This window comes from Paramormyrops kingsleyae, chromosome 14 (assembly GCF_048594095.1).
Source record: "Paramormyrops kingsleyae isolate MSU_618 chromosome 14, PKINGS_0.4, whole genome shotgun sequence".
Classification (NCBI taxonomy): domain Eukaryota; kingdom Metazoa; phylum Chordata; class Actinopteri; order Osteoglossiformes; family Mormyridae; genus Paramormyrops; species Paramormyrops kingsleyae.
This window is the reverse complement of record NC_132810.1, coordinates 23547657-23569924: the sequence shown is the minus strand read 5'-3', so window position 1 is coordinate 23569924 and position 22268 is coordinate 23547657. Positions and strand designations below refer to the sequence as shown.

Genomic DNA, 22268 nt, shown 5'->3' with positions numbered 1-22268 from the left:
TCACACTATGTACTTGTACGCAACTGCTGATGACAATAAAGTACCTTAAACCTTGAACACGGAGCCACTTTCACTACGTACACAAGATCTATGGAAACCAACACAATCCTCATAGCCATCCTCCAATATATAATATTAATTATATATTATTATATATTAATTAGGGCTGTCAAAATTAACAGGTTAATGCAGATTAATCCATAATCATGATTAATCTGATAAAAATAATTTACGCAATTAACCCATCTGTAGCGCAGAATGACTCAAAATCCCTGAAATGTCTCTGTCAACCCATTTCAGGCAGTTTTGGTGCGTTCCATTTGCCCTGGGAACTCGTATTCCGAGTCGGATTCTGGAGTTTTGAAGCCGGAAGTGATGACATGCGCAATCCCGTTTCTCGGAGATCCGAGAATCTCAGAGCAGCATCCCGAGTTCAGAATCCAAGATGGCTGCGCCCTTTATGAACAGAAGGGAAAGTTGTAGTTTTATACTGTTTAACTAGCCAGCTTCCTCTGTTTGAAAGACTATCTTGTTCACAAGATGGCGACTGCAGCCTCCGCTTTTGCCCTTGGCTCACCTCTGTCGTGCAGTTAATTCAAACTCAAATATCGATCATTTAACTGGGTTGCCATTCCGATTTTATGAAAAAGGGCTGGCCACCCACTACCTCCCTTGGTCCACAATAATAAAATTTCCTGGGAGGAAGGGGGGGTTGATTGTGCGATTCAAAAATATGAGACAAATTGGATGCCATATTGACTCAGAAACATTTTTTTTACATTACAGGGCAATATACAGTATGGGATGGGTGTGAAGTCTAGTCCTATTTCTCAAAAGACTTCATTCTATGACTGCATGGACATGATCCTTTTGCACAATAAAAAAAAACTGATCAAAATATTTCTGATCTTATTTATAGTATAAACATGAGATTAGCTACAATCAACCAGAAGAATATTTACAGATTGAAGTATTTTAAACTCCTGGCTCTATCACTTAAAGTAGGCTATACTAATTCCTCATCGACAAATCAACAAGAAATGCTGGCGAACAAGTGACTCATGTTTTGAATGGTTAAGTGTGATTAATTGCTCTCCTTTTCAGCCATTCTCAGACACATACACAGATACACATATATACATACAGTTAAGAGCTAACCTTGGTGTCCAATTGCACAATAAAGCCATCTATCCATCAACATTAGAGCACGCCATGTGCCTTGTCTTAATGTAATTAGGTGCACCAGATCGGTGCCTGTTCTTTCTTATGCCACCACTGACTAGGCTGGACTGGACTAGGGATAAATAACATGATTAAGTTCCCCCATGATAAATTTTACTGAATAAAAAAAATGCAGCATAAAAAAATTACAAACCTACCTCACACACTATCATCTCTTCAAAAAATAAAATCAAAAATATGACACAAATTCTCCCACAATAAATTTTGCTGAGATTCCCACAATACTTTTTGCCAACCAACTACCAGACTGCTATGAATAAAATTAGTCATGATAGGAAATTTGATCTTTGATAGATTACAACACTTCACAAAAATATTATATGGATGAAAATTGAGATATTATATTTTTGCTGTATCACCTACCCCTACTTATACCTGGATTGTTAGCAAATCTGGTACTTCTCCAGTCAACCGAGTTGTTGCACCTCAGAGAGTTGGGAGGTTAGGTAAACGCACCTTCCTCAGAATCAAAAGTATGAGTCTCGCAATCCTAGCCCAGAGTCCCTGGTTCCTGGCCTGGAAGAAGCCTTTCCAGAGTCCCGAGTTCCAGGCCCAGATGAAGCCCCATCCCTGGTACTAGGACCAGTAGAGACCTCACCAGAGTCCCAAATGCCCGGCCCAAAGGAAGCCATATTGCCCAAGGGAGGGAGCATTGCCCATGTGTGGCCCAGAGGAGAACACTTCGCCTGTGTCTGCCCCAGAGTAAGCCGAGTTACCCATGCATGGCCCAGAGGAGGCTACTTCACCTGTGCGTGGGCCAGAGGAGCCTGCTTTGCCAGTGTCTGACACCCCAGCTGACTCTCCCACTGCATCTCCAGCGCCTGTTTCCCTGGCTACGTCGCTCACTCCTGTTTTCCCTCCTATGTCTCCAGCGCCTATTTCCTCTGCTGCCCAATCAGTGCCCGTCTCCTTACAGTGTCTCCAGAACCTGTCTTTGCCAAGTTCACAGAAGATTGTACTAACCAGTCCCCTTTGTCATCCTGCTTCCAGTCCTCTGTTTGATCTCTAATGTCCTATAAAAACCAGTTTGGCCCTGCACCTCTCAGATTCCTCCTCCTCCATTTAGCTCCTTTGTCCCCTGACCATGTCCTCATCATGCTGCAACCTTTTAGCTACAAGAGTCAGCCATGGGCCCTGTTTTGTTTCCCTCATTGTGTTCCCCTGGCTCATTCTCCTGTATGTCTCGTTAGTAATCCATGTCACCCACATCCCCAAGCACAGTTCCATGTGGTGCTTCCCATTCTTGTTGCCATGACCCAGCTTCTTGTGTTCTTAGTCCCCCTTTGGATTAACGTCCTGGTCCTTTCTTTCCTGTTCCCCAGAAGTGATTAATGTTTAGTGGTTGTCCTGTCCAGCTCCGTGTTGATCCTGGTTCCTGGTCCCAAGCACCCTGTCCCAGTCCTGGCAGTGCCTTTTGTGCCTAGAATGCGGGTGTGAAGAGGGGGCAGCATCTGTCCTTGCCTTGCCCATGGTTTCACCTTTTGGCCAGCAACACTTGTTCCTCTGTGTTCCTTATAACTTTTAGCCCTAGTGTTTGGTTGATTAGTAATGGCCAACACCCGTCCCTTGTCTTGCCCTTATGACCTGCGTATATATGTGCCAATCTCTGCGCTGTTCCTCTGTCAGTCTTTGTATGTGCTGCATGTGTTGGAGGGTGTTTGCTTGTGTACCTTGTTTATGCTTGTCACTATACTCCAATATCTAGTGAGTTAGTTGGCTTTGTCTGCCCTTGCCTTTCCTTTGAGTCCTAGTGAGTCCTAGTTTGAGTCCTACACAGCAAAATCACCAGTGTTATATCAACTCGCACAGTGTTAAATTCAACACTATTCCAGAGTTTATATAATTCTCACTGGTTTTGAGTTAAATCAACACTTTGCAAAGTGTTAACATTTTAACTACATTGTAGTGTTAAAATATAACACCCAGCAGTGTCAATTTCCACACTGTACAATGTTAACCATTTTCACTGGGAGTGTTATTTTATAACATTTATGGTGTTGTTTAGGAAACTTTTAAGTGTTCTCTTTAACACTGATTACAGTTAACTTTTTCACTATGGGTGTTATAAATAACACTATGGATGTTATGAACTAACATTTTCAAAAATTCATTTTCACACTGGATTGTGTATTATATTTCATTTTTGAGTGTTACTCTAACATTTACAGTTTAACATTTTTTTTTTTATGACACAGCAGTGCTCTAATCTGGAATGTAGGGTCTTATACTACAACACATTGATCTGTAATTATGACTAATGTGTTATATTGAGTGCATGTTTTAGATCATCCTACCCGATGAAGGAAAGAAACAAAGATATACATCTTGCCATTTTAATATAGGTTATTTTCCAAGCACCATGGAACATTTGTACATTTACAAAGAAAATAATGGCACAATGTACAGTCCATCGCCACCACCATAAGCATTTTGTAGGTCAAAAGGCTTGTATATCTCAATAGAGTCAGGTTTAACAATATTTTTTTCATCAGTTTCAAACACTCTATAAGCATGGTAATGTTCACTGAAGTTTTCAACCACAAGTTTGTTAACTATGAAGAAGGTGACACTATTAACCAAAACTATTGTTTTTATCCGAGAAAATAAAGGCATCTCATGTTTAGACCCACAGCAAATGACCAATCCTGCTCTGTATTCAGTCCCATTAATATTGACCCAATTAGCAGTGAAGGTGTCTTCTGGAACAAAAGATGAACATTGGGTTATCATTGTACTATTTTCTTCATTGTCAACATTAAATAATTTCAAGGGTCCATATTCAACATGGTTTAAAAGACATGTCTCCCACTTGTATGCGATTGACGTTTGGTGTTTTTTGGCAAGTGACACAGTGATGTTCTTAAAGTTTTTAAGGGTGTCTTTAAATACTCTATGTTTAGCCTCACCTCTCATACTCCATACATGTAGTAATGGCCCAATTTTTCTGATGCAGGCTGGGTAGTGCAACATAAAGTGATGTTTAGGAATCATGTTCCTACCTGGATACAACTGTTTGAACAAGTCATGGTGTTCCATTATTAAATGCTTTAGATGCACAGTCATGCCAAATGTAACAGACGGAGAGAATATGATGTTAATGATTTGCAGTAAAAGCAAAAGTAAGGTCCAGTTCTGATTTCCTTCTGGCACAATGTCACCAAAAATTAAAGGAATGTTTCTTATAAGACAGAGAGTCTGAATGGAGTTGAGGCCTATACTATTGCCACTACTGTCCAAGTTCACCCTTGTTGGGCGATTTTTGCGCTCTATGTAGCCATAGTCAAAAGCATAAATCCGTGACAAAAGAGCAGGTTTTGGCAAAAAAAATTCTGACAGATATTCCAACAGCAAATTTAACTCATACTGTGCCACCCCTTCGAGAATGTCATGCATGATGTCCAACGAAAAATTTTGGCTAACATGAAAGAATTGTAGACTGTTCAGTGTTGAATTCTTTTTTAAACCATAAACATGCAGCTTTTGAGGATCAGATTGCAACTCACTGCAGTGCATTTCAAAAAGCTCTTTCCCTCGTAAGATTATCTTTGGATCATCCTCAGTATACACACTCTGAGAATCATCTTTTGCAATTAAACATAAGCGACAAAAGTAACGTCCACTGAAAGACTCTATAAAACCCAAAATTGCATGCATCCCCAAATTGTCCCCAGTTATCTGACATATTGTGCCATGGACCTTTTCAGATGAGAAAGGTAAATCAATGCCATGACATTCCAATAGTTTTATGTCATCAATCAGAGGCTGTAAAATAGGATCAAAGCCATATTTTTTCACATCTTCTGCATGAAACAATGCAACCAAATGGATGTTCATCAATGCAGTATTTAACTTTGGAGGCAGATTTCTGAGGACAAAGTAGATTGCACCAATTTTGTGAACACCACGTTTGGAACCTAGTGGATTTGCAGTCTCAAAGTCGTCGTAATAAAGTTGAATTTGCAAAGAGGTTTGATGTTTTGAAAACAATGGATGAGACTTGAAATAACTTCCATCACAGAAGTCTTCATATCTATCTGCTTTTGGTACACATGGTTTAGCAAGCAGCTCGCAAATATAAGAATTGCGACATATAAATTTGATTGTTTCCAAAATTGGAATGTACACAAAAGTATCTTTCACTGGTACCTGGTCATAAGTGCCTGTCTTTTTATTTAACCTTGTATCATAACGCATTCCTAAAGTCTTTTCTACTGGCTCCACAATTCCCCATTTTTCACTAAAATATGTCTTTCTTTTAGCTTCAGTATCAAAGCTCTCAACTGGGTTGTCAAAAGTCTCAAGACATTTTTCCAAAGTAGATCTAATAGGATTATCTACTGGCACAACGGACAGCACTTTATGCTTAAACTGACAGTGCAGTCCATCAGCAAATTCTTCCAAATCATAAACAAGTGATGACACAAAACTATTCGCCAAATCACTACCACTGAGTTTACCAACAATTGTAGTACAAATGGCTTTAGTTTTTTCTTCTATTCTTTGACCTGATCCATTGTTTTCAGAACACCCAGCCTGTATGACATTTGTTTCATCAACCTCTATATCTTTATCCTGTAAACTGTTAAAATCATCCTGAACTGACTCTGAGGTTTCTGCATCACCACTTTGACAACAATCTTCAGCATGAACACTATTTAAATGTTTTTTTAAACCAGCATATGTAGTGAACTGACGCCCACAACTTTCTTGAGAACAACCTAACTTAAATTTGGTGCTTGGATAAAAACTGTGGCCTAGTCGCAAATGACTGATCAAAGCCTGACTGTTGACATGCAGAGCTTGACAGATAAAACATTTATACATTGTTCTCATTCAAAATTTTTGCACGTAACTCACGAACACGTGGTGACTCATCTGTTGAGGTAGCATCAATGTTGAATATGGTAGTCTGCACAAAACTGTAGAGATGTACCAGTGATTCATCGTAAGATAAGTTGAGCACGTAGTGGGTTTTGAAAAGTTCGTCAAAAGCACTCAAGGAGCTGGTGGCTTGGCAGGGGATGAGTTGTTTGTCCACTGCGATGTAGAAGGTGTCGATCCTGCTCTGGGTTCGGCCAACAGCGAGAATATATGGTTGTTTACCATCTCCTTCTTTCAGGTGGTCATCAATGCTGCAGCATGACTAAAAACCAATGAAATAAAAATATATACTTTTCAGTAATGCTGGGTATAAACCACACATTTAGTTTGACATCATGGGCCTTAGTACATAGTTGTAAGTTAGTAGTAAGTCAAAAAGATTTCACATGGAGAGAAAAAACAAGTGCTAAAAGAGTGTCTTTAAGGATTTAAAAAACAAGGCAACGTTTACCTTGTGAAAGTGCACCATTTTATCTGTTGCATCACTTGGACTTATTTTGGCTCTCCTCTTTCGTCCAGCTGTGGGTGGCAAAAGATGAAGAAGCAGCAGCAGGGAAGCCATGTCACTGTCCCAGTCTGTTTAGGGTGGAATTTATAAGATGAATTACATTATGAAAAATTATAAATCAATATTAGTTACATCAAACAAGCATGCTCTTACCATTTTCATCATTCCCCGTGAGTTTCTCTGCAGCCTTTAGCAGACGGCAGAGGTCAGCTGACTGAGTCAGATGTTTTGCCTCTTTGATAACCTTTGGCTTGATTGATGTGTCCCACTTCTCAAGCAACTTGGAGGCTGTTTCAGCACCAAACAGCAGGATGAAGTCTTGATTGACCTGTTGATCATACACAAGCAAAGCCAGGGTTCAGCATTGATTTTGACCAATATAGAATATACCAGGAGACCGGAATGTCCAATGATCTCATATTTTACTGCTACCTTCTAAGTGAGAACAACATTTAAGTCACAAATATATAACTTACGAGTCCTTTGACATCCAAAAAGCGTGGAAATGTTTTGAAAACATCTGCAGTTCTTTGTGGGTCATGCAACAGGTCCTGGCGGTGTTGGAACGTCATTTTCATCTTCTGAAATACACTTGCTTCATCAGGAGAGTGAACCAGAAATGAAATGGCTTCCTTGCAGGCATCTCCGTCAAGTTGTTGAGGCAGTGTGGTTGGTGATCTCCGGCGCTTTGGCCCTTGTTCTTGAGGCACTGAGATTTCCTTGACTGGACGTTTGGTTGTAGACCTGGACATGGTCTTGAGGCGCCAGGCTAAATAACCAGTGCCCCTCACCCCATCGTAGAAATGCTCCTGTTATATTTAGGCAAAGAAAATAAACACCAAATTAGGGCTGAAATGATTAATCGAGTAATTCAATTAGTAAAAAGCTTCGATTTATTTTTTTTGCATCGAGGCTTCGTTTAATTTACTAGCCCGCAGTGCAGCGGAACTGTGCGCTGGACCGGCTGCCCGATTGGTTCCGCGCATGCGTGTAGTAGGTTAAGGTTGGGTTACAGGTCTGTGCATGCGCAGAATCGAGCAGCAACATGGCGGCTTTCGTAGCGCGCATGCGCGGAACCGATCAGGCAGCCGGACAATAAATTTTTTTTTTCAAAGCTCAAAACATTTGATTATTTAAGGCAGTGGTCCCCAACCTTTTTTGGGCCATGGACCGGTTTAATGCCAGAAAATATTTTCACGGACCGGTCTTTACTCATTTTTTACTCATTTTGATAGCTTTACGTATCACGTGACCGAGCAACGTATCACGTGACCGAGACAAGTGTGATGGATGTAACAGAGGGAATCCGGTCATTTTTTAAAAATAAAACATCATTCAGACTCAGATAATAAATAAAACAGAAAATATGTTCTTACAGCACATGCAGATGTTAGATGCAGATGCATTATCGATTGCTATTTCTCATCTTGAACAACATTGACTTAAAATACATCACAACTTAAAATGCAGTTTAATTACAATATATTAGTAGTCCCCATCAAATAGAAAATCTTACTTATGAACTTGAACCTTACAATTAGCTGAAACACTTACATAGCCCTTTGGAGAAAAGGGATCCTTCAATGCAGGAAAGAGAGTAATAATTCCAAGGGCGTACTTCTCCCTTTGCTGACGGGAGGGAATCCTGCTATAGAGAAGACAGCCGTCAATGTTGAATCAGTTTTACATTACACTATACGTTACAAGAATACAGAAATTGGCCCTTCATTACATTTCTTATACTATTATTCTTACCCATGTCTCTCAGTCATATCACTAGCCAATATGTTAACTAGCTGTCTCCGGGTGCGGTGTCTCAGTGATTTTTCTGCCTTGTATTCTTCCAGAATATCCTCTCCGCCAGGCTTCCTTTTCAGGGCATTTTCAACCTGCTCATATGAAAGGGGAAAAAAAGTTTTCAAGTTTTCGATTCTCTCTATTATGTAAAGAGAAAACACATACCAATACACCAATACATACCAATACATACCACACATACACATACCACATACCATGCCTTGCACATAAAAATTGCAGGGAAAAATGACAATTTTATATGGTGTCAACTCAAAACTACACAAAATATTTTCTACTCCCAACTCTACCTCTTTTGCAGCCTCAGACGCAGAACTGCCTTCTTTGCTGGATCTACTGCAGCCTGCAGGAATGTCCTGTTCCCTTAGGTCATTGTCATTTGATGAAAGTGATATAGTATCCGTGAGGGATGATACTGTATCCGAGGAAGATGGTGTTGAATGAGCTAAGGGAGAAAAATCTTTACAAAAGATCATTTTGTTAACTTTCATTACTGTTTTGGCCACATTCATGTTCAAACATTTTACACAAATATGACCCAACTCTGTCCATTGCATAAATAAAGGTCAATATCATTGGTATCAAGTAGCAAAAACTTGGATCTGCATTAACTGGGCTATACACTGACAATGTACATTTTTGTAACAAATGTATCTTCCTTACCTAGAATCCTTTCACATACTGTGAGACATAGGTCTGGATGGGCCTCCACTAACTCAAGAAAAATGTCTTCATCAACTGCTGTGTCAGTTTCATCAAAAATGTCCAATTGAGCATCATCAGGAAGTCCGAACTTGCTTTTGGCTGTAGAGAGATAGAATATAACCATAAAGTCACCTCAAACAGAGTAACTGAACAACAATCTTTTTTTTATTTATATATTTCAGGCAGGTATTTATTAAGAGCAGTATAATAATAATGCATAGTGGCTCAGTAACTCTGCACTTCCCCATCTTTAAAGAAAGTAGAATATATTAAATGACTCTGCAGCAACAATTACTGGAGCTGATACATGGACAACATATTATGCTCAACCTCTAAGGATATCTTACCTTCACTGATAAATTCTAAATAAGTGAAGCCTTCATGCAATTTGATATATTTCTTTACACTGAGGTACTTCACTTTTAGCAACATGTCCTGGTGAAGAAAATAGAAGGGGATGGTTAAGTGCTATATGTTCAAGAACAACATTTGAACTGCTGAACTTTGTGAACACAATGGTCTTTCTCCCCTTATTTGAGATCTTCATCCACAAAAAAACGACAATGGTGATTCCTCGTCACAAATATTTAATAAATATAGCATACAATGCGTTTAACCTAGTCTAATAGTGTACTGTTAACATGGTATCACGGTTACACGGTACTTCGTGGAAAATGATCCACCTTAAGTTGGCTATCATGTCAGCATGATAATCTATTTACAACCTTCTGTTGTACGCTTTGTAGATAAGTGCATTCTGACACATGAACATATCTGTCTATGTAGGCTGTATACTGTTAGCTTATTTTTCATTTGACATGCTAGTCTGTGTCAAGCTAAAGAATTTCACATTTCCCTTGCTACTTACGATTATTAACGTAAACGTTTAGCGTTTTGTGTGAATTCAGTGCTCCTTAAAGTATTCACATGCAATTCTTACCATTTTAACAGAATATGATCGTGACAAGAATGTCCCTTTAGGCTACGTGAATGGGCTAGCATTTTACCTCAAGAGCACCTTACAACTAGCTGCCAACAACTACCAGTAATTCAAACTCTAACGTCTATTTTTTTTTTCTACGAGAACACCCCTCCCTCTTTTCATGTAATAGGCAAACAATACAAGCTAGAATTTTTTCATATGGTATTCATGGTTAATCAGTTAAATATTTTCGCTGTAGGTTAAAATATTAACTATTGAAAGACGGTCAGTTTTACTATAGGCTAACGAATCCTGGCATTTACCAAACAGTACGCATTCCACATGGCAAAATGTTACACGCTTTCGGTAAATAACATTCTTATTAATAATTTAACATATTTCATAATTTGAAAAATTAATTAATTAATTAATTAATTAAATAGTCCTTTGTGTTTCTTACCTCAACTTAATAGATCTCGACACCAAACTTCTGGCGGGCTCTTCTTTCCCAAGAGCGCGAAAAAACCGGATGTAGAAATGAACTCCAAATGAGTGTTGGGAATTGACCCACTGAATTAACCCCAGCTACAGAGCTTTCTTATCACTGAAATTGTTAAAATAACTCACAAATCAACACTTGTTAATTCTAAATAGGTAACACCAGGAAAATTAACTCAAATCAACACTACCAATTTTGCTGTGTAGTTGTCTTCCTGCTTTTATTTAGACCTCTTGTGATCCCCTTGTGGCGTACCTCAGCCATAAAGTGGACTGTCATTCCTCATGTCCCATCATTAAAACACTGTCATAATAAACAACACATGGTCCACAAATGGGCTGGCTACACTGTCAAAGAAATGTAGTGCATGGTATGGCAAATGAGGAAGAATTGGTTCCAAAAAAATGTTATACTTTCTGTGGAAATGTTTGGATTTGCAAAATCTGACATGGACCAGTCTAACTGCAGTAAAGTTAGCCTCATATTCGACGTTCAGTTTTGCAGCTATAATATTTTTTAACAAAAGCAGTTTTTAATGACTATCGATGTTCAGTACATAGGCAACAGTGCACAACAATTATTTTTGTAATATGGTTTAACATTCAGCATCCTTGTTTCTCCAAATTTCTTTATAGGCAAATTTTAATAAATGTTTGAATATTCACATGTGTACTTCACATTCACTTAATCACTAATGGTAATCCAAGATATGCGCATTGTCCCAGAAAGTCCACTCTTAAATCACACAGTGTCTGCCATGTTTAGTTTGTGTTACAGTGCGTAGGAGCTAGTGAAGGCAAAAAAAGAATCCTAAAAAAAATCACAGTTCCAGTTCTCATCTTTAAAAAATCATATAATATTGGGGCAGCATAATTTCACTGGGGACCAAACATAAAGGTGGAGGCGAACTGGTAGCTGTGCTGGTCAGCTCAGTCCCATGTGCCCTGCTTGTATGGACTGGGAGCTAGAACTATTTAAAAAAAATCCATATAAAGTGGGGCAGCATAATTTCAACAGAGGCCCTATGTGAAAGTTGTCCAGAATAAAGTGGGGTTAATTGTACTGATGTGGTTGTCACTCAGTTCACACTTAAGCACAGAACAGACACACAGAAAGATGCAACATCTTGTATTTTGTTTGGTTACTTATGGTTAAGGTTGTCATTGTTGGAGTTAGAGTTTTTCCCATAGAAATGAACGGAGGGTCCCCTTTAAGAAATGAATATGTGGACTGTGTGTGTGTGAGTGTGTGGATTATGTTTGTTTTACATTATGGGGAACAAATGTTCCTCACAATGTAATAAAAACCTGTTATTTTGATGTGGGGACCATTTTTCAGGTCCCTACAAAGATCTGTGAATGCAATCAAAATTTCCAAAAGTCTCGTATTTTGTTTGGTTACTTATGGTTAAGGTTAGAGCTGGGTAAGGGTTAAGGCACACCCCCTGGCTTCCTACGGCCCTGTACCTATGTATTTTAGACCCAAGTTTGAATTAAAAATTAATAAGGTGACCATTACTGTTGGACCTGTTGGAATGCATGTCATAGCAGAAAGTAAGTGCACAGCATATATAGGTCACAAGACAGGATCGAGAGGAACCACAAAACTGTTAATAATAATTTCCAAAGCTGTCCCTTTTGAGATTTCCTTGTAAACTGGGTTCAGAAGTGCAGTTATTGACCAAAGTGATAAATCTTCATCTGTACTTGAAAGCATAATACATAAAACATTTTAAAGCACCTTTGCTGTAATGAATCAGTTTCTTTTAGATAACGCTTTACATTAACTCCACCTTCATAATGCATTGATTATGCATTCATGGAACATTTACACTTAAATATTAAAATATTAATATTTAACATTATATGTTATACAATTATAATGTTTGTTATTATCATATAATATTTGTTATTAATGTATATTACAACTGTTAAGGTAGGTTAGGATGTTAAGGTATAGTTACATGCTGCTTATGTATGTTCTATGACTGCATTACGAAGATACAATGAATGTTCTACAAATGCATTATGAAGGCATTATGAAGGTGCAGTTAATGTAAACCGTTACCCTTTTATACGTGCAATATTTTACATACCTTCATGATATTACATCTGTAAAATTGAGATAACAAATTCAAAATCTCTTCTAAAGTCACCCCAGTATTTGCAGCAACCATCCAATTTACCCATCTGTTATTGACTTGACCACCATCACAATTCATATGGCTAATCAATATCTCAGTGACATTTTTAGAACTAGTTTCATGAATGAATTAAGTGACCTGGTGGTGAAATTTAACAAATACAGTGGTACCTCAGAACTTAATCCGTTCAGAACTCCGAATCGAATCCTAAAAAGTTCGAGTTCCGATTGAATTTTCCCCATAAGAAATAATGGAAAACCAATTAATTGGTTCCCGGTCCCAAAATATTACACATAAATGTTTTTTTAGCATTTAAACACAAACCGCATAAAACAAGAGCATATACTGTACTTAACACATCTAAGCACATTTATCAAAACAGCAATTTGTAAAGTAAGAAAATAAATGTATCGAAACAATATGTAAAGTTAAAAAAAAACCCAATGTGTCCTGCCCCGATCGTCCGCTCCTTCCGTGTGCCACGCCCCCTCGTTAACCCCATGTGTAATCCCCGTGAGATCAGCTGTTTCTGTCTGTTGTCATTAATCCTCTGTATTTAGTCCGCGTTTCAGTTTGTTTCCCCAGTCCGGTCATTGTATTGTCCGTCTGCGTTTTTCCTGCCTTACCTGTAATTAAACTCCGTATTCCCCGATACCCTGACGTTGGCACCTTTGTCTCCGTTCCGTCCCCGCTCGGCACGACAATACTATTATAATTAAATGTATTAATAGTTTATTATTAATATTAAAATAATTATAAATCTTTATTTTAAAATGTATTTTATTATATAATACTTACTGTTACTGTCTAACATTGTATAAATGTATTTTTACTGTCTAATTATATGTATTCAGATAGTGTAAACATGCACGATGCTATCACAGCGAATGCGAGGCTGAAACTGAAGCATTACCCTTTGTTTCCGCTGAGAGACCTGCCGCGTGACTCATTTCCCAATGCGTACAAGTTATCTTAGGTCGGTGTTCACGGTTTGACTTCTGGGATTCAGATCGAGCTCTAAGTAATTTTTTTTCTAACTGGTTGATTTGACTTTTAAGAAATTCAAGTTCTAATGAGTTTGAGAACTGAGGTACCACTGTACATGAAATGGCCGAGGTGCCCCTGAGGAGAGGTTTGTGAACCAAAGCAATCTATCCATCCAACAAGATATCAGTGATGTTTTGGAGAACATAAGAATTTCTGTTAGTTTTTATTGGTGTACTCATAATTTGCATATGTTCTAATGTTTAATGGTGTTTTTCGCCCTGAGGAAACACATACTACCCAGATAAATAGCTTTAGACTTTTCCTAATCTGCTTTTGCACAGTACTGTACATCACTACATATATTTGAATTTGGTTTGTGATCTACACTATATGGAGAAAAGGATTGGGACACCTGGCCGTTATACCTACAGGGATTTTTATAACATCCCATTCTAAATCCATAAACATCAATATGGAGTCCCCCCTTTGCAGCTATAACAGCTGGCACTCTTCTGGGAAGGCTTTCCACAAGACTTTGTGGAAGTGTGTCTGTGGAAATTTGGAGCATTTGGAGGTCAGGCACTGATGTTGGACATGAAGGCCTGGCTCACAATCTCCATTCTAGTCCAAAGGTGTTTCATGGGGTTAAGGTAAGGGCTTAGTGCAGGTCAGTCAAGTTCTTCCACACCAAACTCACCCAGCCATGTTTTTATGTATCTTGCTTTGTGTACTAGGGCAGAGTCATGCTGGAACAGAAACGGGCCTTCCCAAAACTGTTTTCACAAAGTTGGAAGCATAGAATTGTCCAAAATGTCTGCTAAAGCATTATGAGTTCCCTTCACTGGAACTAAGGGACCTAACCCAACCCCTGAAAAACAACTCCATACCAGCGTTATGGGGCAGCGTGTGGCTCAGTGGGCTAAGCCGTGTGCCTGTAATCACAAGGTCACCGGTTCAAGCCCAGCCTCAGCACGTCTGCGGGTCCTTGAGCAAGACCCTCAACCCCCAGCTCCCTGGGCGCCGCTACGGGTGGCTGCCCTTCGCAGACAGCTTGCTCTACAAAGAGCAAGTTGAGGGAGGCGTAAAAACAATTTCCCCATGGGGATCAATAAAGTACCAATTATTAATTATTATCTCTCCTCCACCAAACTTTACGGTTGGCACAATGCAGGCGTAAAAACAATTTCCCCATGGGGATCAATAAAGTACCAATTATTAATTATTATCTCTCCTCCACCAAACTTTACGGTTGGCACAATGCAGGCGTAAAAACAATTTCCCCATGGGGATCAATAAAGTACCAATTATTAATTATTATCTCTCCTCCACCAAACTTTACGGTTGGCACAATGCAGTCAGGCAGGTAATGTTCTCCTGGCATCCACCAAACCCAGACTCATCCATTAGACTACCAGACAGAAAAGAGTGATTTGTCACTCCACAGAAGACATTTCCACAGCTCCAGAGACCAATGGCAGCATGCTTTACACCACTCCATCTGACGCTTGCTGATGTAAGGCTTTCATGCAGCTGCTCGGCCATGGAAACCCATTCCATGAAGCTCCCACCACACAGTTTTTGTATTGGAGTTAATGCCAGAGGAAAATTGGAACTTTTCAGTTATTGAGTTATTGAGTGTTTGTGACTTTTACGCACTATGCACCTCAGCACTCAGCAATCCTTCTCTGTCACTTTACATGGCCTGCCACTTCATGGCTGAGTTTCTGTTGTTCTTAAATGCTTCTACTTTGCAATTACACTACTTAATATCTAGTAGGGAAGAAATTTCATGAACTGACTTATTGAAAAGGTGGCATCTTATGACAGTACTTCTCTTGAATGAAACACCTGAATTCAATGATTGAGAAGTTTGTCTATTATCTGCCTGAACTCCGCATTGAGACTCAAATCTTAAAATTAAGATTTTGCCATCTTGCTCATTTGACTTCCTCTGCCAGCTCCTGGAGGATGGGCTTCCCCTTTGAGTCTGGGTTCTCCTAAGGTTTCTTCCTTCTAAGGAATTTTTCCTTGCCACCGTCACCTCTGGCTTGCTCTCTGAGAGCTTTAGGCAGGGATAATGTAAAGCACTTTGGTTACGTTCACACTGCCATGCTGAAGTGACTCAAATCGGATTTTTTGCCTTTATGTGACACAGATCTGATATTTTCAGGGCTGTGTGGACACGCAAATCGGATCTTTTCAAATCAGATTTGTGCCACTTTCATATGTGGTACTAAATCTGATACGTATCCGATTCGCGGTCATGCGACCTGAATGTGAACGCTCAGATTGGAATTCATGTGGCTTTTTGCTTATACGCATGCGCTAACATCATCAGCCTGCACTGGCAGCGCGGGAAGGTAAAAATGGAGGAGAACTGCGATAACAGTCAGTGGAAGGATGGAGAAGTTGGGGATTTAATTGATATTTGGGGAAATGAATCTGTTCAAGGTAAACTTGAAGGAACCTATCATAATAGAGTGGTATTTTAAATAATTGCCAAAGAAATGGCACACCGCAGACACGAACCTTGGCTACAATGCCAACGAAAAATAAAGAGCCTGAAGTCAAGGTTTATGGAGGCAAATTGATGGGCTCGAATCAGCGCAGTTGTCATGGCCGCACAACGTGCCAATTTTACAACCAGCTTTTTACACATGTAAAAACGTATCAATGTGCGCATGCGTTTCGTTTCGGAGGACCGATTACAGTCAGATACAGGTCACTTGTAGTTATGAATGTGAACAGGGTTTTGCAGGTTTCAGTAAGTTAAATTTAAGACTTTTTTAATGCCATTATGAGTAAAATTTAAGACCAACACGATGCATTACTAGAAACATTCAAATGATACCAGAAATTCTCATATTTTATGTCACTCATATCCTTAGCCCAACATCCACATATCATATGTGTTTACAAAGTGCATTTTGATAAGTTCACATGTGTAAGACCCCATGATGAGGATATCACCAATGCAACGCTGCTACAAGCTATAACTTCATTAACGGCTCGATTTGACTCATAAGATGAAAAACTAGAAGAAATGGCGAATCACATGCGAAGGAACAGTGTCATGATTGCAGAGATTTCCAAGGCTGTTGAGTTTAATGCTGCTGAAATTAAAGACTGCAAAGAAAAGTATCTAGAGACGAGAAATTCACTTCTGGGACTAACTTCATCGCACAAGGACCTGGTGAGCAGAACATCTGTACTCGAGCGATATAAAAGAAGATGGAATCTCCGGATCAATGGTACAAAAGAAAAGCCTGAAGAGGATCCCCGCAGGGAAGTGATTGGTCTTTTTGCTGAAATTGCACCGCATCTGGTTCAGAAATTAGATGACATTGTTGACACAGTACATTGAATTGGCAAGATGATGGAGCCAGGAAAATCAATGCAGATGATTGTGCAATTTGCAATGCGAAAGTACAGGGATGAATTTTGGCGATCAACAAAGAACTCATCAGTCTGCTGGGACCGCGGTGTTCGATTCGCAGAGGATCTGACAAGGGAGGACCGTCTGGCCCGCGCTGCACTATGGCCTTTGATTGATCAGGCGCGTAAACCAGGAAAGAAAGCGTACTTTCGTGGACCGTTCGGTTACATTGAAGGGAAACACGTTGACTCTACAGGATAATTCAAGCGAACTGATTAAGGGTAGATTGATATGAGACAAGACTGTTTTGGAGAGGCACTAGTGTGTGAGGTTTGTTCTAGGTATATGGTTCTATAACCTGGTGAAACCCTTCTTTCTCATACAAGCATTTGCACTTTCCGTTACATCTTGTATGTTTCTTTTTTATTATGTTTCCAGTTAAGTTGCTATTTTCTTTAATGTCATTGAACGTTAGGGGCATTCAAAATAAGGTTAAAAGAAAAGCAATGTTCTTATTTTGTAAAAACAACGGTTCTTTTTCTAACTTCGCTCGGTGTTTCACTATGGGAATCGCTTCGGGCGTGACCAACTACGGAAGCTCCAATGACACCACATCTGTCTGTGATGGACAGGTGGACCTGCGACCAGGCTCTGCCCCTGCCCTATTAATGCGGTCGACCTCCCTGACGGATCATTCGCACTTTCTTCCCGTGAGGAACTAGAAGCTCTCTCAGCCAGGCTAGTAAGCTGATCTCGCTTAACTGTTCGCAGACGGTCCGTTGTTGGAGTATGTCGACGAACGCGATTTTGGCTCTAGTGCTGTACTGGGCTGAGTATTCCCACGTTGAGAAAGTTCTTCTCGCTGTTTGGTCGGCATTGCCAGATTGGCTACCGCGTCAAAGCCAGCTATCCGTCGAGCCACTCGGTAAGAACAGTTTTACTACTGGTACGGCTGTATCCACCTGTTGCGCAGGCTAAAAACGTCAAGGCAAGCCTTCTGTGCCATTAGATTTGCGGGTTAACCGAGTGACTCCCCTTGCGGATGGCCTTTTCAGCCCATCCGGATACGCGAGGAACCGACAGACTAACGTGTCGTGATGAGTTTTTCTCGGTTCTACACTTTCCCGCTGTCCGCCTCCTCCCGCTCAGTGCGCTATGTCGACAGCCATTACCCCCGCCAAAGGGCATGAGCCGAAAGACGGTGAAACCTCATCCCGCCCGTGTCCCACGTCATGCGGAGCCACTATCTCGGGCAGGGATCCTCACCCTCTTTGCATAGTGTGCATGGGTGCTAGTCACGCTCAGGCATCGCTAGTGGACCCGCAGACTTGCGTCCACTGTACCTTGATGAAAATCCGTGAGCGGAGGCTGAGAGTTGCCGTGGCTAACAGACAGGCCCCGGGCCCATCCAAAGCCACTACCCAGGCCACTATTACCCATCTCCAGCGAGCTTCTACAAGCTGGGCGGATATGATGGAGACTGAATCCCCGGACTTGCCTCCTCTGTTTGAGGGTTTGCCCTCCCTAGAGGCCGGAGAACCGGGTGACGAGGACGCAGAGGTTGACGCCAACTCTGACCTCCTCGATATGGGTGATATAGAGGAAGAGGAGGAGGATGACTTCACCTTCCCTGCCCATCAGTCCCGACCCCCTAGCACGACAGATACAGGTTCTCAGGCAGACTGTAACCTGTATGAGGTCTGCAAGCAGGCAGCAATTAACCTGGGTATACCCTGGTCTGCAGCTCAGGATGCCGGGGGGGGGGGGGGGGCAGAGAGGGACCTGTACGATGGGAAGAGGCTCCCACCTGTGCAGCCCTCAGCACATCAACTCCTTCCTGCAGTTCCAGCTTGCATGAAGGAGATGAGTCGCTACTGGTCCAGCCCTTTTAAGAGCAAGCTTGCCACCAAGGGCTTCTCTAAGCTGGAAATCCAAGGGATGGAGGAGCTGGGGCTGGCCAAACCCCCAGTGGTGGAGCCTTCAGTGGCCTACCACCTCCACCCAAACCGCCACTCTATCTCTGCTTCATCCCACATTTCTCTGCCCAGTAAGATGGACCGCGTGACTGCATCCACCTTCCAGAGAATGTACATATGCTGCACAGTCAGTGTGTTCTCTGAATGCAGTTACATTGCTGTCTGCATATCAGGCGGAGATCTTGTAGGAGATGGGCCAGCAACTGGACTCGGGGGTGCCAAACCCGGTTCTTTGGGATGAGATTTGTGTGGTGAATGACCTTCTGCTGCGCTTCTGCCATGGCGCAGTACAAGGCTGAGGCAGGGTGATGGGCGTGGCTGTATCAGGTGAGAGAGCCCTCTGGTTGAACCTGTCTGCCTTGGGGGATGCCCAGAAGGCAGAGGTCATGGATGCAGCCTATGACCCCACCAAAGGTCTTTTTGGCCCAGCCCTGGATAGGGATGAGGGAAACCAGCTCCCTCAGGAAACAGGAGGATGAGGCTTTTAACCTCTGTCTACCTCGCAAACAGCCACCTCACTCCCCTCAGACAGCCAGATCCAGTTTTGCAGCAGCAGCAGCTAGGGCAAGAGGGAGGCAGGCTGGGGCCAGAGTCCAGCGTCCAGCTCCAGGTGGACAGCAGGCAGCTCAGCAGCCAAGGGCGGCTGTCACAGCAAGGAACCGTCCGCCCCACCCCGGCCAAGGGAAGAAGAAGCGGGCCACCTCATGCCTGCTTGGCCCCACTTACCCCCTCCTTCAAAGAGGATGAGGTTGGGGGCAGACTACCCTTGTGTTCTGCTTTCAGTGGCCCCTCTCGTTCAGGGGGTCTCCACTGTCCGGTCTCCTCGAGTTCAGGAGAGCGAGAGTTCTGTGACAAAGTGTCACCAAGCACTTTTCAGTTCAGGGGAAACAAAAATAAAGTGTGCATTGTCGCAGCCAGGCCGAAGGCCGAGGGCAACTTGCTCCCTACTGTTCAGAGAAAAAGAGCGCTTGCTCCTCTATCTGGAGTTTCTCTTCCCCCCGGGATGGTGGTGACGTCATCACCAAGCGCTGCAGATGCAGGACTTTTCAAGGGGCCACTGTCTACTCAGGTAATGAAGAGGCACTCATGTGTGGTGCACCCATGGGTTTTGTCCACAATTTCTCGAGGTTACAGGCTACAGTTTGCTATGAGGCCACCCAGGTTCAACGGTGTGTTAGTTTCTGTAGCCGACGGCGATTCAGCTCAGGTCCCAGAGGACGAGATCGTGTCTTTGCTACACAAGCGAGCGATCAGTGTTGTCCCGGAAAGGGAAAGCCGGCAGGGTTTTTATTCCCGTTACTTTGTCATTCCACAAAAAGAAGGCTCTTCCCTTCGTCCTATCTTGGACCTTCGTGTGCTGTACAGTCATATCCGAAAGTACACTTTCAGGATGTTGACACACAAAATCCTCTGTCAGTCGATTCGTCCAGGCAATTGGTTCGTGACGATCAATCTGTCAGATGCCTATTTTCACATAGATATCTATCCCGCACACAGGAAGTTCCTCAGGTTCGTATACCGAGGCACAGCCTATGAGTATCAGTTGATTCCATTCGGATTGTCGCTAGCTCTGAGGGTGTTCAGCAAGTGTGTGGAGGCGGCTCTGGCGCCACTGAGAAACACCGGCGTCAGGATATTGTCCTACATAGACGTCTGTTTAATATGCTCCCATTCAAAGGAGCAAGCGATCACAGATTCCGAAATAGTTGTCACTCCTTTCAGGGATCTGGGTTTCAGGATCAATATGGAAAAGAGCCGTCTGACCCCCTCGTAGCTCACAGAATATTTGGGCCTCCAAATAGACTCCCTCTCGTATCGGGTTACGTTAGTGGAGAGGAGGGTAGTGTCTTTTATGCAATGTCTCACCCGCTTTCAGTTAGGGAAAGTGGTTTCGTACAGACTCTGCCTGCGTCTGCTGGGGCTAATGGTGTCAGTGATATCTGTGGTGCATCTAGGTCTCCTCATGATGAGGGACTTTCATCGCTGGGTGGCGCAATTAGGTCTTTGCCCTCGCCGTCATCTCAGGCGGCCGGTGAAGGTGACGTCGGCGTGTGTGAAGGTACTTCGCCAGTGGTGTACCAGGGGGGATCTCGAGTCGGGCATCCCTTTAGGGGGGGTGTCGAGAGTTATACTGACAACAGATGCGTCCAAGTCAGGGTGGGGTGCAACCTTGATGGGCAGGGCTGTGAATGGCATGTGGCCCCCCCAGATAGGCGCACAGCACATAAACTATTTGGAACTGCTTGCAGTGTTTCTAGCACTCAAACACTTCCTAGGTTTAATCCAGGGTCAACATGTTCTGGTGAATTCAGACAATTCAACAGTGGTGGCCTACATCAATCATCAGGGCGGTACTCGCTCTCTCCGGCTGCACCAATTAACCAGGAAGCTGATCGTGTGGTGCAGCACCCGGCTCTAGTCTCTCCGTGTGACACATGTGCTGGGTGTCCTGAACAGGGGGGCAGACCTGCTGTCCAGAGGAAACCCCCTCTACAGGTAGTAGAGCAGATATGGCGGAGATTCGGATGGGCAGCCGTAGATCTCTTCGCCTCACAGGAAAACGCTCAGTGCCCACTGTATTTTTCCCTGTGGGAAGAAAATGCACCATTAGGTGTGGATGCTCTAGCCCACCCATGGCCAAACATCTTCCTCTATGCCTTCCCTCCCCTGAGTCTAATTTCCTCCACATTAGCCAGGGTGAGAGAGCAGAGTCTGTCATTGATTCTGATAGCCCCACACTGGCCATCCAGACACTGGGTGGCAGAGATAGTTCAACTGCTGAGGGGTCAGCCGTGGCCCCTCCCACCACACTGGGATCTCCTGTCACAGGCGAGAGGGGAAATCTACCATCCCCACCCAGACAACATAGCTCTTTGGGCGTGGCCCGTGAGCGGTGGAACCTAAATGCTGCAGGCCTGCCCCCACCGGTCATCGACACTATTACAGAGTGCCAGGGCTTTTTCCACTCGCTTGCTTTACAGCAGGAAATGGCGAGTGTTTGAGAATTGGTGTGGGCTGAGACCGACTGTTCCTTTTCAGTGTTCAATGGTAGATATCCTCTGTTTTCTGCAGGATTTGTTGGAAAAAGTGGAAGCCTTTTCCTCAATTAAAGTGTATCTGGCTGCTATTTCAGCCTGTCACGTGGGCTTTGGTGAGAAGCCGGCTGGACAGCACCCCCTGATCTGCCGTTTCATGAAAGGTGCCCGCCGGAAAC

General features: G+C 42.4%; 2 protein-coding genes across 4 annotated transcripts in view; one reads left to right on the top strand and one right to left on the bottom strand.

The window, feature by feature from the left end:
* Positions 1–22268, top strand: part of gch1 (GTP cyclohydrolase 1) — a 78118-nt gene that overhangs the window by 37672 nt on the left and 18178 nt on the right. The window lies entirely within an intron of this gene.
* Positions 3562–11737, bottom strand: LOC140577546 (uncharacterized). 3 transcript variants are annotated; one of them, XM_072698862.1, is made up of 10 exons: positions 10534–11737; positions 9499–9586; positions 9110–9250; positions 8737–8906; positions 8387–8520; positions 8186–8279; positions 7108–7440; positions 6785–6959; positions 6575–6699; positions 3562–6385 (listed from the first exon to the last, which is right to left on the bottom strand). In XM_072698862.1, the coding sequence occupies exons 2-10, from the start codon at positions 9581–9583 to the stop codon at positions 6059–6061; spliced, it is 1584 nt and encodes a 527-aa protein (XP_072554963.1). In that variant the 5' UTR covers positions 9584–9586; positions 10534–11737; the 3' UTR covers positions 3562–6058. The 3 variants fall into 3 exon arrangements, with proteins under 3 accessions (XP_072554963.1, XP_072554962.1, XP_072554961.1); XM_072698861.1 differs by lacking the exon at positions 10534–11737 and adding an exon at positions 10092–10523 and having other exon boundaries at positions 8186–8276; XM_072698860.1 differs by lacking the exon at positions 10534–11737 and adding an exon at positions 10092–10522.

Bases quoted from the DNA above. Each gene is read 5' to 3' on its own strand.
- LOC140577546 (XM_072698860.1), bottom strand. The intron at 9,251-9,498 runs GTAAGATATCCT...ATCTCTCTACAG, and splicing joins TTTAGAATTTATCAGTGAAG to CCAAAAGCAAGTTCGGACTT. The intron at 8,280-8,386 runs GTAAGAATAATA...TCTTCTCTATAG, and splicing joins GATATGACTGAGAGACATGG to CAGGATTCCCTCCCGTCAGC.